The sequence below is a fragment of the Nannobrachium achirus genome (assembly GCF_963921795.1).
Source record: "Nannobrachium achirus genome assembly, chromosome: 12".
NCBI lineage: Eukaryota > Metazoa > Chordata > Actinopteri > Myctophiformes > Myctophidae > Nannobrachium > Nannobrachium achirus.
Genome location: NC_137832.1, coordinates 20,626,212 through 20,645,785, shown reverse-complemented (window position 1 = coordinate 20,645,785; position 19,574 = coordinate 20,626,212). Strand labels below are relative to the sequence as shown.

Below are 19,574 nucleotides of genomic sequence, written 5' to 3'. Positions count from 1 at the left end.
ACTGTGTTAAAAAAATAAACACACCGTGTGCGCGTTTCTGTCAGCGGGGGGGTTCTGCATAGTTTATGATATTCATTCATATCTGATATAGCCTGATGTCAGAGAAAATGTAATCAACACTGTCCTAAATGTTGGAAACTACAGAGAGACACTCGTGTCTGGGACAGACTGTCGCTGAGAGCATGTCCGCGCACATGGTGTGTTTATATTTTTAACACAGTTCTTATATGCGGTGATCGCAAATTCCTCAATGGCGATTTGAATACAAAACAATACCAGCATGAACCCCGTAGAGGGCGACATTTCACGCCATTTCACGGAAGTGACATCACACTTCGCTGCTGAATTGAATCCAGTGCTGCATTCCCCCGGCTCTACCACACGAAGGCAACATATCTACAGTGATATTGAAGGAAAATATGAACGTGTGTACTGTGTTGGATCATTGAGCTATGGTGTAGATACGTTGCCTCCTTGTGGCCCGTTAGGATAACCAATCCCAAGTTAGATGAGTAGTACACTACTGTTTAAACGTCTCGACAGTGAGGTTACGACGGAATTGGTGACCTGTCTATCTCTGTCGCTGTAGTCTGTTCATTTATGACACAGTAAGTTGTAAATGATTAAAATATAAGACTTGGTCCTTTGACCTTTTTAGCAAGACATGATAAACTCGTGTCAAATTAAACCAATTCAACTAACTTTGACACAGGTGTGTACGCATGTTAAATTATTTTGTGCAAGCCTCCTACGACTGTAGTTGTATTTAAATACTAAATATAACGTTAAGTTTCTACATTCTTCTTATTACTTTCGTGTTTCACCAGTTTTCACCCTTGCGAGAGCTGAGCTGAGCCTGCCCTGACAACCAAACTGTCTTTCCCGGCGAATAAGCGACATCTGGAGTCGCCGTATTCGACGGGTCGCCACCTTCTGTATAACCCCCACATCTGCCAGCAGGCAGCCCATGGATGTATTAAAAAGGTCCAGCCCGTCTCGGAATGACGGAATCAGGCTAGGAGCGTTAGCTTTGTAAACTTTTGTTGGCAGGGAATGGGATTATGTCTGGACTGCTTGGTCTTGTTAACTAGTTGATTATGTAGCGTTTAGCTTGCTGACAGCCCAGACGACATAATACTGGACCGTTTTGACAAGATTAGCTGACGATACGTTAGCTAGCTAGCTAACGTTAACTCCCTATGACTTTAGCAGCGAAGTTAGCCCAGCTAGCTAGCAGACCAGCCCTGCTGCGTGTCGTACCTCCTTTATTTGGCAAACTGTCACACTGTTATCTTTCGCGTTATGTCTAATAGGTTGTAAGCTGTACGCTAAATGTAGTTGGCCCGGTCAAGGTGTCAGTCAGGACGTTTGGCGTCGAAGAAAAATAACAAAAACATGGCAATGTGGTGCGAGTCGACGTCGCAGACCGAGAAATAGTTGTTGACTTTCAGCTGTCAACAGCGAGCTAGCAGACAGTCAGTCAGGCTAACCAAGATATAAGATACCATGGCCAAAATAGAGAACGGCCGCCGTGATTCGGTGGACACCAGGAGCATCAGGACTATAAGCAGCAGTCACATGGATGATGAGAGTTCCCTGGGATCCGACTCTGAGATAAACGGGTTCACCAGTGACAGACACACCGACAAATACGGATTCATCGGCGGGGCTCAGCAGTACTCAGAAGAATCGTAAGTTCACTACCACAACTCTGCAAAGCAGTGATTGATTGCCTGTGTGTAGCTATATACCAGTGGTTCTCAAACTTTTTCATGTAGAGGTTTCCCAAAAATGGACACTTATTAGCCCGCGGACCCCCAGTTGAAAAGATATGCTCAGGGACCCTCATAAGAGATTTTGTTTTTACAGCTCTAGTAGTGATTTTCAACCATTTTAATTTAAGGGACCCCCAATTTGACATTCATTAGGCAACGGACCCCCATTTAATGGCATTTCTATCCCCAATTTATATTGTAGAAGCAATGTTAATTTAACTCTTTGAGAGTGTACAAATGAAACCAAACTTAGGGTCCATTTGGTTGCATTTGTACACTCTAGTGAGTTACATACCCAATCCCATAAGGGTCCATTTGGTTCCTAACAATCATTTAGCTGGGGACCCCTGGAACTCCCTCAAGGACCCCCGGGGGGTCCCCAAACCCCACTTTGAGAACCAATGCTATGCGTGTGCGAGATGCATTACCTCAGAGTTCTGAAAGCCAACTTGTGTCACCTCCCTGTATCTCCACTGACTGTCCTTCGTGTCTCCTAAAAGCTGCGTGGCACATTGCTTATTGTTTATGCTCGTGTTTGACCTTTCATGATAACAAGCATATAAAAGGCTGTAAACACCTTCCATTAAACCGTATTTCTTATGTTACCCAGGTTGTAAACGTGTTTCTGAATCCAGTGCATTGCTGTCAAATTAGCCCCTATCACAGTATTGATAAAACGTGTGACCAATGGCCCTGTATCAGGGCTACTGTATAAAATGTAATTCTGATGCACTTTAACATAAACATGTTGGATATTCATACTTTTGAAATAAACAAAAATATACCAGTAAGACTCCCTAATCGGGAGATAAGCGACCGTTGGTCGCTTATCTCCATAAATAGAGCAAAAATGTGTTTTTCCAAAATCTTCCTGATCCATGTTGTTGACATGAGTGTAGACATACTGTGTAGTGATTTTCGTGATTTTAGGGCAAAATCTGAATCGGCCTCATGGTGGCGCTAGAGGGCCATGTGAGAAATGAGGGGTGGGGTCTCCTCGCCGCCAAGGCGGACGAATAGGTACCGGCCCCGGCTCTCCCGGTCGCTCCTAGCCCGAGTTACGGCATTTTATGTGAGCTGCAGTGGCAGGGGGTCCTCCACTGGGGGCGCCACCACTTTTGCATCCGTTCTGGAGCACCAGGAGTGGGTGGTCCCCGGGAATGCCCCGTGAGCAGCCCCGTTGGGGTGGTCATTTGGTCATTTTTGCACATTTGGTAATTTTTTACACCTGGGGGTCCCCCAGGGACCTGGGGGTCCCCGAAACTCCGGGGGTCCTTGGAGGTTGTAGTTTGGCAGGCAAGGAGTGTGTGTGCAAAATCTGGCATGGATCGGGGCAACGGTTGCAGAGATATGAGCAGGGCAAAAGTGTGACGTGTGACGTGTGACAGAGGGAGTGACGGAGGCGCCACCACTTTTGCATCCGTTCTGGAGCACCAGGAGTGGGTGGTCCCCGGGAATGCCCCGTGAGCAGCCCCGTTGGGGTGGTCATTTGGTCATTTTTGCACATTTGGTAATTTTTTACACCTGGGGGTCCCCCAGGGACCTGGGGGTCCCCGAAACTCCGGGGGTCCTTGGAGGTTGTAGTTTGGCAGGCAAGGAGTGTGTGTGCAAAATCTGGCATGGATCGGGGCAACGGTTGCAGAGATATGAGCAGGGCAAAAGTGTGACGTGTGACGTGTGACAGAGGGAGTGACGGAGGGAGTGACGGAGGGAGTGACGGAGGGACAGCCGGTGGAGGTTTGGATAGTGTGCAAGTAACTGCGACCTACGGTCGCAATAATCTTTCCTTTTGACATGGCTGTCATATTATGTAAATATTATAAATTCCTCTTTAGTCTCTGCAAAAAATTGACGAAGCAAAGAAAACCAAAAACAAACAAGTTGCATTGTCACAATCATATTCATTCATTGCTTCAAAGGCAACTTACAGTAAGACTGAAGAAGAAAGCTTCCCTTTCTTCTAACTTGCTCTCAGGCCCTGCAGCCTACAGTGCAATGCTGAAAGAGTGGAAGAAATGACTGAAAATTGTGCCAAGCACTGGCTGGCTGGGTGCTTCCTGTTTTCTGGAGTTTTGGCAGGCTTCAGGCCACTGCGTTGGTGCCACTCAACTGGAGAGCCTCTTGTGGTTTTATAGGTAGACACAAACCCAGGGCTTCCTTTCAGCTTGTGTGGCAATTGTAAATTACCAAAAGCCATCATTCTTTAAGCTTATGCAAAGCTGGAGCTAGATTCTTAGTGCACAAGACAGATCCATAATGTAGACTGCCTCATTTAGAAGAAAGAGGGTTGTCCCGACTCCCAAGTAAAAGAAAATGCTCACTTTGAAGACGTCTCATACTCTACAATTACAGGCTTTTGCTGATCATATAATTATATAGCTTAGTTGAGAAATGGGCTTCAGTTGTAATATAGGTTAGGCTACCCTTACATTTTCTTTTCCTGTTTGAGACAAGTTGGCATTCAGGGCTTTTTCGTGGATCTGTTTAACATTAATCGTAACAACAAACTTAAATTCATGGCATGGGCCCATCCCGACTATACGTAGCTCTTTGAATTGAGATTTGTTTAGTTTGTGATCAAAGCAAACCTATCATTGAGCCCTGTTGTTGTTGTTTTGTTTTAGATTGAGAACAAGTCTTTGCAGTTAATTTTAAACCACAGTATATGTGTCAGCCTTATACACAAGCCAATGCTAAAACGCTGCATTTCTCAATAACACTTCTTGTCCTGTCATGCACACATTCAAGTAGGTGGGGCACCGCACGACAGCCCTAGTGTGGCTTAATTTCTGAGCAGAGATGACAGTTCAACAGAGTGATGGTCAAATAAATGTATGAATGGTTTGTGTAATTACCCCCCCTCCTCCCACTGAATAAACAACATAAGTGTTCTTTTGTTTGGTGTACAGTATTCTCAAATGGAATTGGCCTCTGTATTGTCTCTCCAGGGCTCAGGACGTTCCTCCCGCAGTACTGAGGCAGAGGGAGGTGAAATGGCTGGACATGCTCAGCCACTGGGACAAGTGGATGATCAAAAGACACAGCAAGGTGTGAGCAAAATATCGACTCATCAGTCGCACGGCCCGGGGATTTTATTTTTGTACCTTGGGTGGTACTTGATTGTGGATAATAGTGGAGCATTTGGAGACGTTTTCTGATAGTAATCAACCCTGTTTACTGGTGTCTTGATAGTATTGTGTTTATGAATCATTCATAGCACAACCAATCCTAACTAATAATAGAGCCCAAAGTGCCCACAGTGTTTGTACAAGGTTTAGTGCGTGTGTGTGTGGAGTGTTTGAATCCATGCTCGTCTAGCTGGTTCTTGTGCAAATGGATCTCAGCTAAACATTGAACACCGACTTCATCTCATTTCCATGAGTCAGCAGCACCAGGGCATGACATGACCCATTCCATTATCTCAAGTCACCCCACACATACAAATTGTCAGTCTTAGTGTCTGGGTGTGGCTGCACCAACACACATTAGAGCTCCGAGGCTTAATACGGGATGTTGGTGTGCAGTCTGTTCTCACAGCAGGCATATTTATATGCCTGTTTTTAAGTTAATGTAAGATTGTATGCATGCAGTTATACAATAATGCTAAAAAGATAACACAAAAAGCCCAGAGGGGTGGTCCTATGTATTCAATTCATCAAAACGTATAATAAAGACAATACTTTACCAGTAAGACACCTCGGGGCGACAAAGGGCGAGGTCGCGCCATGTCTTGGCCATCTGGCCAAATGGATTTGGTTCACCTGGCATCACAGGGATCTCCATATATGGCAATAAAAGGGATTTGGTTCCCCTGGGTCAATCAGCAAAAAAGACAAGCGTTACCCAGACAGACAGACTCTCCCTTTTATGCCCATATATGGAGATCCCTGTGATGATCCCCGGGGAACAAATCCCTTGGGTCCACAGATCCCCTGGGATGACAGGGGAACCAAATCCTGAGATCCCTGATGTCCACATTACTGTGACTCTGTCCCTTTTATGCCCATATATCGACATCCCTGATGTCCACATCACTGTGACTCTGTGCCACACTGTACAGATGGCCAAGACAGTGATGTGTCAGGGCAGGGAACCACAGTGTCAGGCGTTACCCGTCCAACGTCCGTATACGACCTATGGTCGCAACAAGAAATGATCAAGAAATATTACCCCCTCTGTTTTTAATATTGATCTTTTATGGCAAAGGGTAGGGAGTCGCACTTTTGATGGCTGGCATTCCACATTTTGGTGGGATAATAGTAGAATTCATTCCTCCCCATGTTTGTGCCCAATCTGGGGGGAAATGAGATCAGTGTAGCTACCTTTGGTGTTGTGCCTGTGGGCATTTCGCTTGACAGGTTGATGTACTCTGTCCTCCATATGTCTGTGTGGACAGATGGCGGCAAGGCGGCAATGGCATCACAAGATGCAGCCATGAAACTTTGCATGTGTGTAGTTCAAAGATGGCTGTGGTCGATGTCAATTTTAACATGTTACAGATTGACCAAGAGAGGATGGTTAGGCATATTGAATACATCTGGTCGTCGAGCTCACCTTTTAAACAAATTCACTTCTCTTGTGTCATGTGTTCCATTGCACCGGATTGGCTGATGTGATCCCATCGCCAGATGGTCTCTAGTTTCCAAGGGAGCTCACACTCCCCTTAAAGTTATAGGAGTACAGGAAAGAAAATAATATAACATTTAATTGAACTTTTCTTTGAACCTTTTCAAGCCACTAAGCATTTTTGAGGTTTTCAGCTGCCTATCGTCACTGTCGTTCAGAAACCTTGTAACTCAAGTTTCAAATGTGTAAATTCTTTCGTAAAGCAAAGCCCTACTTCATCATACAAGACTGTTGCACAAAACTAGTAAAAATCGCAGATCTACAACCACACAACACCTCGCGGTGCAAGGCAATGTGTGCTTGTAGATTGCTATTTTGAAATGATAAATACAAAACAAACTGTTTTGACAAGGTTTCCACTCGACAATGACCATATGCTGTTGAAGTGGCTTTTTTCACCTCTGTGCCTGCTGTGTTAGTACTAGGGCTCCGTTCTTGCATGACATGGCACAGCCAGGATGACGTGATCTCCTTGTGGAAGAGTGCCAGTATTATGTCAGAGAAAACAAACTAGAAGAGAAGGGGCGGAATGCGAGGTTATTATACTGTAAGTGCGATTCCTCCAGGCCGCAGTTTTCAGGCGGTGTGTTCAAGTAACCTTGTGAAAGCTGGGTTTCCGTGGTAGCAGGGTGGTGCTCTATCCCAGTAGTTCAGGGCGTGGGCATTGATGAGGTCAGAGTTCCTCTTTTATGCCAGAGCCTTACAAAAGGGGAGATTTTTGCAGGTCTTTCAGTCGGACCGAGTGTATCAAAAAAGAAACTTGGTTAAGATGGAGACGACCTCCCGTGGGTCCGTCCGTCTGCAGGTTAGCATTTCACCAGGTTAGCATTCACCAGCGTTAGTTTTACTGAGGTTAGGGTTACGGTTAGCTTTAGGTTTATCTCCGTCCCCCCGACTTTCGTCACCTCCGCGCAGCCAATCACAAGCTTCCGCTGCCCTAACCCTGTTGCCTTTTTGATACTCTCGGACTGAAAGACCTGCAAAATACACTCTCCCATAACAAAAGTGCTGCAGGGAAAATCTATTCTACAGCAATAATTTCACGGATATGGTTATGATGTATAGTTGCACTGCGGTCTAAAGCAGGGGAATATGATAAGGCTGGTGTTGATGCAGTCACACAAGTGATCAGAACCAGAGGCTTTATTCGCCAAGTAGAAGATGTACAAGGAGTTTCTCTGGCTGCACATGTCAACATAAATAACAATAAATAAAATAATATAAATATTCAATTTGCTTGTGGTTAAAGGGTGAGTTAAGATGACTGCATTGCATTACAGTTGTCTTTTTGGTGTAGATAAGGCTTTTATTACGTAGGCTATACAGTAGGCCTGACCTCAATTAGTCGAATGGTTGACTAATCGATCAAGGGAGTATGACTTAGACAGCCCAAATGAAATTATCCTTTTTTGCATGATTCAACTGAGCGCAATCTCGGTTCCAATTTGAATAATGCATTTTAAATTTTTATTTGTACTTAATTTGGGTCATTATTCGACTACCAGTCGACTAGGCAACATTTGGCCAATCAGTCAGGTACGGCCACACTTTACAGGCCTACAAACATCAAGAGAATCGAACAACAAAATAAACATCTAAAACAGAACACAGTGATTGACAAGTCATTGCTAGTTTAACATTTACAAATTTCATAGGCATTTAGCTGGTGCTTGAGTACAATACTAGAGTATGCTTTATGGTTCTCGAACTTTGATAGTTACTCATAGTAATGAATACAAGGGTCTACAGAAAGTCATAGACAAATCCTTTATAATAATCATTATGGAAGAGAAGTCATTGGTAAAGAACCAGAGGATGTAGAAAATATGTTTTACTACAGTTTTGAACTCATTGAGCTTGTGTGTTTGTCATTCGGTGTCCCAGGTGAGACTGCGTTGCCAGAAAGGCATCCCTCCTGCCCTGCGCGGCCGTGCCTGGCTCTACCTCTCCGGGGGCAAGGTGAAGAGGGAGCAGAACCAAGGGAAGTTTCAGGTCCGTAAAGCAAACAACTGACATTCTCACTTCCCCTTTACAGCACTGTTTGTGTACTCTGTCTGTTTTGCTCTCTACATTTCAGTTAGTGAAAGTCATTGTGGCCATGCAGGGTATTCTGAAGAATATTGTGGTCAGATGGGGATTTTTATTTTAACCGTGGTAGATATTCATTATGCCATTATCACGGCAGTGTTAACACTGTTTCTTATGCAGTCATTTGCTTTTGATTTCACTTTGTACTAAGAAATAAAGTGAAACTGGTTTTGCTTTGTCATCCCCAATGATTTCCTAGGAAATCCCCACCACACATTTTCAACTTTGCTGCTACCTCCTTTGAGCACCTAGTTTGCCTCTGTTTTCGATTTTCCTACGATATCGATTCTTAACAGAATTTCTGAAGAAAGTCGTTTTCCCCCTTGGTTTATATCAAAGTGACTTCACTTACACGCAACACGTAATTTATAGGGCTGTCACAATTATTACATAATCGTCTAATCGTGATTATTTGACATATTCGTGATTATTTTTCATAATCGTCATAATCGTTTCCATGTCAAAAATAGTGGAAATAGCAGATCTACAAGCTCACAACGCGTCACATCGCGACGCTTTGTGAGCTTGTAGATCGACTATTTCCACTATCAATGTTATTTTTTAAGTATAAAGTTGTCAAATATGTCAGTAATTTCTTTGTATATTTAGCTTATGTGTCATATCTACCACGTGTAACTTCAAAGCCTAAAAGCCTAACAGAAATGTAATTGTCAACGACAAAAACACAATTAAATCGTTAATGGCAATTATTTGAGAGAAAATTAATCGTCATGTAAAATGTCATAATCGTGACAGCCCTAGTAATTTATGGCTCACACGGTCTTCTCCGTTTGTTTTCTCAGGAGCTAGATAACCAGGCAGGAGACCCCAAGTGGGTGGATGTGATAGAGAAGGACCTGCACCGTCAGTTTCCTTTCCACGAGATGTTTGTGTCACGAGGAGGCCACGGGTCAGTTGTGCTCTGTCTTTATCCCACACAGAGTTTATCGCAAAGTCCTGTGTGACATCATTCATTTTGTTTTGTGTGTGCGCTTTTCCCCACACACAGGCAGCAGGACCTGTTTCGTGTTCTTAAGGCCTACACTCTGTTCAGACCAGAGGAGGGCTACTGCCAGGCTCAGGCTCCCATTGCTGCTGTGCTGCTCATGCACATGCCTGCTGAGGTACGATCCTCAACCCCTTTTCATTTCAAGGGCACCCAGTTTGATATGCATTAACCCATTTAGGCCTAGAATTATTGAATGCTTTAACCAGTGAAAAATAGCAGATATACAAGCTCACAGCGTGGCACCGAGTGCCACGCTGCAAGCTTCTAGATCTGCTATTTTTGAAAAAGTCGTGAAAATATTAGCAAATCTTTGAATATATGTATTTTCAAAGCGAACGTTTGTAACTCAAATTTTGCTTCTGGGGGGTCCCTGGAACTAAATATTTTGAGATGCGCGTCCGTGGCCAAATAAATATCAGTTTGGGGGTCCTTCACATGAAAACGTTTGAGAACCACTGACATAGTAGTCTCTCAAGAACAGACTAACTGAGCTCCAGTTAAGTGAAAAGGACCTTTTCTTTGACGATGGCTGTCCAGATTGCTGACATAGAAACATGGGTTTTTCAAAAAACCTTCGAAGGATTCAAAAGACACTTATAGAATCGTGTCAAAATTCTAATTTCTAAATTCTAAATAAACAGGCAGCCCCCGGTACAAATGTTGTGCAATGTGTGATCCCATCTCGGGGATCAATCGTGTAATGAAAACCACAACGATATTTATTATGACAGCCGATTTCAAGAAAGACACTCGTATAGTGTGAAATACTTTAAAGGAGTAGTTCACCCCCAAATTGACTTTTTTCTATTGTTTACTCATGCCATGGAGACTCGAGTTCAATAATTTCTTTTGTATTTGTCGCATTCCTAAGACAATAACTTGATTACAATAAATGTACCCCATTGATTCCGGATGGGGACCCGAATGCATTTGGTTCCCCATCCGGAATCAATGGGGGTAAATCTAATATAATTAGTTTTTTGTGTTTTACAATCCGATGAGTCCCCGACCACTTCCATATTCTACAATGTGTTCCTGCCTTAAATCAGTAGTTGTATATCTGATATTTTTGAATAGCCATAGAAAGTCTAAAATTACATTGCATTCCTGGCTTTAATGGTTTAAGCTGTTCTTAGTAGGTGCTATGATATTGTAGACATTTTCAAAACTTGATACACATATTTCTTATTTACGGTTATGGTTTGTTTCATATTGGCCTCCATGTCATTTTAACATTTCAAGTGAAGATGTAGTCATCATGTAAAATGAGATTCACTGTTGGAGCATACAGTATAACATACCTATCTTTCCCTCTGCTGTTTAAACCAAATTTAAATTCCCATTGTTGCAAGAAAGAAATGTCCCATTAAAGGAATTTTTCTGCTATGTTTTACTGACATCATGTGTGTTTTTTTCCCCCCCTCAGGATGCCTTCTGGGGTCTGGTCCAGATTTGTGAGAAATATCTTCCTGGATACTATAGTCCTGGCCTGGTAAGATTGAAACACTTGTACTACACGCATATGGGATAGCTTTGGCAGTTGCTATTGTCAATATCACTAGATCATTTGGATAAATACACTGTATGTATGCAAACCCATAATGCTGTGATAATAGATTCGCTCATTTTAAAGTGATACTATACAGGTTTGCGAGATTGGCACAGTAGAGGCTGTGAGCTGTACTTCCTTTCAATCAGCTTTCAATCCATGTCCCATCTCCTTCCTCTGTCGCAATAGTGCAACTAAACACAACTTCATTGAGAGAACACAGAAAATATTTTACAGCAAACTATAAGCTCCCATTGAATCGGTGAGAAGGGAGTTTTTTGCCTTGAGAAACCCAGTCAGTACTTCCTCTATGCCGAGTTCACAGTACTACAAGATTTTGGCCCCAATGATCTCGCAAACGGGAGGGAGCGTTGATGAGGTGGTGACCACGGCAGATAATGTTGTGAAGGAGGAGGGCGCACAACTCCTAGCCACGATGCAAAAATGCATTTAAAAAGAAATCAGGTAACCAACATTTAATCGTAGTGGTCCAGGCACCTAGGCTGTTAAACCGGCCTGACTGTCATGGGTTCGAGTCCCGATCCCGAGTTCCCGACGACCTCTGCTGCTTGTCAGCCCCCCCCAATCACTCTCCTCATTTCCTGTCAACCTACAGTACTGTATACCTATCAATAAAGGCAAAAAAGTCCCCCAAAAATATCTTCGTTAAAAAAAAACTCATCTGACTGCTAGTCAGGTGAGACGGATATTATTGGGCATGAATTGCCTTTTGAAGCTCTTTTGTCCAAACATTGGACTGCAAGTCTGCTGGTTGTGCAGAGTTTGTAGAACGTTTTTTTTTTTTTTTTTTTTCAATCAGGCTGTGTAGAATCAGAGCCTCTGATGAAGGCACTTGGCCCGTAAGCGTTGAGTTTATTGGTGTGTGCCAATAAAGTACTTTGAGATGTGCTACCTTTCGGTGATTTTGATTCTTGTTTTTGATATGTAAACATGAATGACAATAAGCAATCAAATATAGGATGAAATGACTTTAAAATATAGTACAAAGAAATGAATATTGCAGGTCTGCATATTGCGTCTGTATGTTGCATGATCCTTGTGAAATCTCTTGCCGGTGTGTGATACCCTGTCGATGATGAGTCGTGCATTCTGGAAACCACAGCGACTTAAGACACCCGATTTCAAGACAGTAGTGTGTGAACGGCACAGTGATCTGATGACCATCTGACAATGCTGTGTGTGCGAGGCATAAGGCGGTTACCTTAACCCAGGGGTCAGCAACCCAGAATGTTGAAAGAGCCATATTGGACCAAAAAACCCCATACAAATCTGTCTGAAGCCGCAAAAAATTATAAATACCTTATATATCGTCGTTGTCGGGTGGAAACCTTGTATGTCCAAAACTTTGTTTTGTATTTATCATTAAAAAAATGAACTAAACTAGTGAAAACAGCCGATCTACAAGCACACAACGCCTCGCACCGCGAGGCGTTGTGTGCTTGTAGATCTGCTGTTTTCACTACTTTTGTGCGTCAGTCTTGTATGATGAAGCAGGGCTTTACTTTGCGAAAAAAAAACATACACATTTGAAACTTGGAGATACAAGATTTCTGACCGACAGTGACGATAAAAAAATCGTTAAAACAAAAAACTTTTTTTTTTTGAAAAAGCTCCAGGGAGCCACTAGGGTGGTGCTAAAGAGCCGCATGCGGCTCTAGAGCCACGGGTTGCTGACCCCCGCCTTAACCTCACCCATGTCCCTAAACCTAATCAATAAGCTCTGATTGGCAGAGCTACTACTGATTGGCTAACCTACTGGGTGTATTTAACTGCCAGGAGATGGAATTTGTCGTGTACAAGCTAGAACTTAATTAAACGTTTCTTCCTGTCTTTAGTATTAAGATTTTCCCACTTTCCCTTTTAGGAAGCTATACAGTTGGATGGAGAGATCCTGTTTGCCCTGCTGCGGCGCATCTCCCCGCTATCCTACCGCCATCTGGAGAAGCACAAGATAGACCCCATTCTCTACATGACAGAGTGGTTCATGTGTGCCTTCTCTAGAACCCTGCCCTGGGCCTCTGTGCTGCGCGTCTGGGACATGTTCCTCTGCGATGGTAAGAAGAAGGAAACCATATCTGCTGCTGCAACTTGGCAGTTTTCTGAAGTTAAGGTGACTTGTTGAATTATGTGGTGCACTGTCAGCTGACCGGAAAGTGCATCAAACACATGATAGAAATGTCCTGGCTGTTCAAGGTTTCTTTATTGTTACATCTTGTGTATGGGTACCTAAGTGTTCTATCTTTCTTCTTCTCTGCCTTCGTTCAGTTTCTTGTTTCTGGACATAAGCAAGAAACTGCCAGAAAATGTTTGAAAACATTCAAAGGAACTTAAAGCTACAATCTGGAACTTATTTTAATAAAGAAAACATTATTTGTATCTAATCTATATATGATAGAGTATGTAAATACTATAACTAGTACCTCTGCAGTGGTTGGAGGTGGTCTCCTCCATACTCTTATAATGAGAAATGTAGACCTGGTGTCAGGTAGGACACCTACTGGTTGACAAAATCATTCAGTAATTTGAAACCTCTTTATGGTACTTCAGACATTGTTGCAATTACATCTCTCTAATGGGAGAAAGAGACACTTAATGATTGTAACTTTACATTTTAAAATCAACACATATTTGCTAAATTAAAATCACATCTAGTGTGAAGAGAGCAGTGCTATTTATGAGTTAATTTCATATAAGTGTCCAGAGAAGCTTGGCCAAAGTGACCCTGGGTGTACAACAAACTTTGGGCGCTTTGTGCAAAGATATAGGCCAGATGTCGGCCTGGGCGTACAACAAACTTTGGACAAATGGACAAAGCAAGAAGGAGCTTAGTTCCTTCCAGGAACATCGCTCAAAAATCACTTTCCCAATTTCAAGTTCAGTGACCCAAGTTCTGCACAGCTATATTCTCACTCAGTGTTCAAGTCTAGTAATGGCAAATGGTTCATTGTATTCTCAGACTAACACTGATTTTGCTGTGTACTGTACTCCCCATCACCTAGGAGTGAAGATAATCTTCCGTGTGGGTCTGGTGCTGCTGAAGTCGATGCTGGGGACTCGTGAGAAGCTTAAGGCATGCCAGGGCCAGTATGAAACTATGGAGCTACTCAGGGCCATAGAGCCACGATACATGCAAGAAGGCTTCATGGTTCGAGAGGTAAGAAAAGCTGTTGTGATACGCAATACAAGAGGCTGAAAAGGCTATTTTGGCTGAAAACTATTTGTGTGTATTGGAAAAATAAATATATATATATAGTAATTCACAGTGGAATTGGTTCTCTCTTAGTCTCGCGTAGCCAGACAACTATTCCACAATCTCCGAATGCTATATAGAGTCTGGAACGGCAGCACCCGAACGGCGAGTATCGGAAGTAGCCACTGCTGCACTGAACTGTAGTCCCATTGGAAACATAACAGAAACACAATAGCTCAGACAAAGTCATTCGAGCGGCCTATTCTTGTTATGGGTGTATAGTTTCAGAAAACGTTTGAAAACATCATGGAGGTAACACCAATAACAGCAGAGAAAGACGAAATAACGCCCCCAGAAATGTTGAAAGGAGACAACGATTCCAGTAGGACATGTTATTGCTACTGCACCAAGGGAGCGGTTGCGTCACATCCGCTTTATCTCACACACATCGTTTCTATTTCCGTTTGCTAGACTGTATGCCGGGAGCATTTGCCCAAATCGCGGAGGCAACAGTCTGGCCTCGCGAGACTAGTTCTCTCTTAACCAATTCTGGCCTCTTGAAACTGATCGACTGCCTCCTTTGGTTCCTTTATCTTATGATGTAATCAATAGAGCCTCATGGCCCCTAATGATGGACATTGTGTTTCCCCCTAGAACAATAGCTATTCAGACATCCAGAGAGCGGCGGAATAGAGGAGGGTCTTGGAGTGTAAGTTAAAGTGATACAGAGTCAAACTGAGCAGAATGGTGGCTGGACAGCGTCTGGTTCCTGTCCAAGGCTTTGTATAAAGTGTCTGTCCAGACTGACAATAGACTCCCTTATTGGGAAGGCAATTCCTACTGGGAGGGACCATGTATCTACACCAGCCCCGGGCCTTTGGCATTTACTGACCAAGTTCAGATTAGGAGCAAAATTGAAAGGTTACTGAAAGTTTCTTTTCCAGAAAGGGCTGTTCATCTTGGAAACGTTTTCATATGTGAGATCCACCAGGAAGCCTTCTACTAGTTTCCATTTGTCATTAATTCAAATGGACATGGTGCTCTGTGACATGTTGTTAGTTCTGTGAAGATAGTATGATTTCATCCTCAGTGCATTGAACTTTAGGAGTTGGAAATTTTAGGAGAAAATGTAGCACTTGTCCTACATGTTTAAGTAGTTACAGCGATGATCACAACTTCCTCAAGCATCCATTTAACACTGCTAGTTAAAATGGAAGTGGTCAGTGGATACAGGGTTTATCCATCTATCTAGTAATGCGCTCTCCTCCTGGTGTAGATTCTGGAGGTACCAGTGTCTGCCCGAGACGTCGAGAGGGAGCATTACCACCAACTGAAGAAGTGGAAGAAGAACCGGGGCGAGCTGAACTTCAAATCTCCTCCCAGACTCCACGGTGCCAGGGTTATCATGCTGGCTGAGCCGATTCGCCGCCAGGACCTGAGGCAGAACCCCACCATCGTGGTGGAGGCCCCCTCGCTGCCTCCACTTCCCTCCAAGAAGGGGGACAAGACCAAGGAGGAGAAGAGCAAGAAGAGAAGGAGCATAAAGAAATCTGCTAAACCTATTGAGGAGATCCCCAATCCTTACCCACTTTCTATTGACCCTCAGCAGCTGCCTAGAGATTCATCAGTTCAGCCTCCAGCTGCCCATGAGGTTCCTCAGCCTCCTCCCCAACCCCAGCCTCTTCCCCAACTCCAGCCTCTTCCCCAACCCCAGTCCCTTCCACCTCCCCAGTCTGAGCCCCTTCCCCAACCCTTGTCACAGCCTCAACCCCCCCTGACCCAGGCTCAACCGCAGTCCAAGCCACTGCCTCAGCTTCCCCTGTCCCAGCCTCAAACGCAGTCCCAGCCACTGCCTCAGCTTCCCCTGTCCCAGCCTCAAACGCAGTCCCAGCCACTGCCTCAGCTTCCCCTGTCCCAGCCTCAAACGCAGTCCCAGCCACTGCCTCAGCTTCCCCCGTCCCAGCCTCAACCGCAGTCCCAGCCACTGCCTCAGCCCCCCATCTCCCAGCCTCAACCACAGCCCCCTCTCTCCCAGCCACAGCCTGAACCCCCCCAGACCCAGCTACAGCCTCAACCCGCACCATCTCAACCTCAACCCCCTAAGCCTCAGGCACAGCTTCCACCCCCCGAGACCCAGACCCAGCCTGAACCTCAACCCCCACAGTCCCAGCCGCAGCTTCCAACCCCCCAGACCCAGCCACAGCCTGAACCTCAACCCCCACAGTCCCAGCCACAGATTCCAACCCCCGAATCCCAGCCACAGCTTCCAACCCCCCAGACCCAGCCAAAGCCTGAGTTCCCCCAGTCTCAACCTCAGACCCCCGAGTCCCAGCCTCAATCCCAGTCCCAGCCTCAATCCCAGTCAGAGTCCCAGCCTCAACCCCAGTCCCAGCCACAGCCTGTGCCGCAAACAGACTCGCCTCCTCAGGAGCAACCACCCCCTAAAGACCTGTCTCTTGTGAAAGAGTCTCCCCTCCAGAAATCCACACAGAGCCTCAGCAGCACAGAGCAGGACACGTACCTGTAAGTCCCTCTAGGGGCAGAGTGTGGAACTGTACGTTTGAAACAAAGCACCAGCACAAACTCCCAGTAACCAGCCTATCATGCCAAGGTCTCTGGTGGACAAGTTTTCACAACCCAGTATGTGACAATTGGATGATATTACTCTGTGTGTTGTTTTTCAGACACCATTTTCGCCTAAACACTTTGGGTATACACTAACTAAAGTAAAGCATCAGTGCTACGCGTTTAACCTACTTTGGATGCTGACACCATTTGTGTGTAATGCTGTTAGTTTTTCTTGAAGCTTTATTCACACCATAAGTCTTAGTATTCAATATGCAATGGAGACATGTTACTGAGTCATTGGGAGTGATGTCAGTCTTCTTTTGGACATATTTAATAGTTTAGGTTAATACTTTTTTTAAAGGGGAGCTTATGGAGCAGTAATGCCACATAGACAGTCGTCTTATTTTTCTAAATGTCTGCTTGTGTCTAATGCAGTGCATTCAGCTATTTAATGTCTAGCAGGGCATTTCTGCTTTCAATGCTGCTACAAATGCTTTCTGTCAAATTTCAATTTTAAAACTACTCCACTCACAATGTCTTAACTTGTTATTGTAGTAAAGCTGTTTTAACCCACTAGAGGGCAGCCTTGCCTACCCTCTACTTCCTAGGCAGTCTTCTCAGAAAGAAATCTTAACAGTTGGCTATTGTTCCATTTGATGTCAGTTATCTTAGAATAAATGGAATGTGAACTTCATTCTAAACTTCCCCCAGCAGATAAAACTTTTATATCAGGCATTCAATAGTTTGTATAGTTGAATGAAACGTTGTGCTTCCTGGATTAGTTGGCCTGAAAATGTAATTGATCCTAAATGATGTATAGTGCCATGATGTCTTGCACTACACTTGTTCCTCGTCAGTTATGTTTAGTATTTATTTACCAGACAGTATAAAACATGATGACTTTGTGTTTTGTCATGCCTTGCATATATTGTATGCAGTCATCAACACCCCATGGGATAAATGGGACTGACTATTAAGTCGTTTAGATGGACAACATCCCAAAGTCCTTCAAACTCCAGTCCTCTGATGCCAGGTGCTTCCATCCACATTAATCGCAGAAATAACTTGCTTTCAGTGTGGCAAATGTAAAGGAGAAAGAGTAGGCATTCCTCACTTGTCACTATCTGACACATTCCGGCCTTCTTAAAAGCGAATCTGTCTGTGAAGCCGATTCGTTGCCAAATGCAAATCCGTTCTGTGTGTGTATTTGGGCACAGAATTACTTTGACATCTCTGGAAGTAGGTGAATGCTAGCAGACAGCCTGACGGGTGCTGACCTTGCTCAAACATCGAGTTGGGAGCCAAGTCTTTTGTGGTGTTTATAATATTTTTGCTAGGATTCCCAAAGCCAACATCGGTCAGTGTCATTTTAATGATTCATGACCACTGTATGAACCATGCATACATTTGTACAAACTTGAGGGGACTTCATTGTTGAAGCTTTTGGGGGATGTGTTTGGGCCTTTCCATTCATTTCATTCGTTTTGTATCCAGCAAGGCTCGATGGCACACTGAAGCTTCTTTGCTTTCAGAAAATGATGGACAATCTTTTGACCCCAGTCCATTCAAGGGTGTTATATGGACGTCAGGGAACTGAACATTTACAAGTCAGTTGCATAATTATGTTATTTCATTATGGCAAATAATCAGGAGGGATATTGACCTATGCGCACAAGCTTTATGTAAGTGTGTTTGTGTATATCATTCCACTAAACGCTACTGCTGCCTAGTGCATGTACAGGGCACTTAACATAAATGGCAATAATGTGTGATTGATGATACATTTGCATTGTCTTTTTTTTTTACTAGCATACTTTTTTAGTTGCTTGTTTCACAGACCTCCAGTCTTGCCAATATTCTACTTTAATTTAATGCTCAGTGTGCTCAGTGTGTACAGTAGATATGACATGTAAAATAACACATTTCTTTTGTAATGACATTTATTTTCCAAAAAAAAAAAAAAAACACATTTTTATTGACCACTTACTTGAACTGCAGATGGAACATTTCTAAATCATTCTCATTGTAACACTAGGGGTAAAAGTGCAACTCTGTTCCTTGGGAATACATGGACTCTTTCTTGGTAAAACCTTTTTGCAGTTCTATTTTTTAAAAATTTGGATTAAGATTGGTCATTACTTTTTTTCAGATAACATACAGTAAACACGGTAGCTAGAGAGACCACAAATAACTGTCGGGAAAGGAAATAATCCACAGATGTTGGTTTGCCTTGTATAAATAAAGATTTGATCAAAACGTGTACTTTAGAATCCATCTTTGTTAGTCTTGACTAATGCACATCTAATCCATGATAATGATATTACTCCAAAAAACAAAGACATGAATATGAATAATTGATATCACTAATTTAGATGATCATGACACCCAGCTGCCTTCACATTCTGGCTTTCTATTGAATTGTCCATGGTTAGTACCCATGTCCAACAGTAGATGGCGAGATTGAGCCGTCCCCTACTTCAGTGTTTCTCAACCACTGTGCCTGGGCTGGGGACCTTTGGTGTGCCCCTGAGAAGGGTCAAGTGTGCCCCTTGAAACTGCTTGAAAGCCAGTATTGTATTTATCATTTTAAAACTGACCCTAAAACAGCCGATCTACAAGCACACATTTGCAGATCGGCTGTTTTCACTACTGTTGTGCGGCAGCATTGTATGATGAAGCAGGGCTTTACTTTGTGAAGAAACGAGGTTTCTTCCCGACAGTGACGATATTTACACCCCCGTATTATGT

At 43.6% G+C, this 19,574-nt stretch overlaps 1 protein-coding gene across 1 annotated transcript; it reads left to right on the top strand.

Moving 5' to 3' along the window:
* The first annotated feature begins 975 nt into the window (after window positions 1-975).
* LOC308296143 (TBC1 domain family member 10A-like) lies at window positions 976-18,942 on the top strand. Its single transcript, XM_080739297.1, has 9 exons — window positions 976-1,691; window positions 4,724-4,823; window positions 8,286-8,393; window positions 9,293-9,399; window positions 9,499-9,613; window positions 10,925-10,990; window positions 12,933-13,122; window positions 14,068-14,222; window positions 15,535-18,942. Exons 1-9 carry the CDS (start codon window positions 1,507-1,509, stop codon window positions 16,783-16,785), a joined length of 2,277 nt encoding a protein of 758 aa, XP_080595423.1. The 5' UTR covers window positions 976-1,506; the 3' UTR covers window positions 16,786-18,942.
* The last annotated feature ends 632 nt before the right edge of the window (window positions 18,943-19,574 follow it).

Bases quoted from the DNA above. Each gene is read 5' to 3' on its own strand.
- LOC308296143 (XM_080739297.1), top strand. From the start codon at position 1,507: ATGGCCAAAATAGAGAACGGCCGCCGTGATTCGGTGGACACCAGGAGC. The intron at 8,394-9,292 runs GTCCGTAAAGCA...TTGTTTTCTCAG, and splicing joins AGAACCAAGGGAAGTTTCAG to GAGCTAGATAACCAGGCAGG. The intron at 13,123-14,067 runs GTAAGAAGAAGG...CCCATCACCTAG, and splicing joins GGACATGTTCCTCTGCGATG to GAGTGAAGATAATCTTCCGT.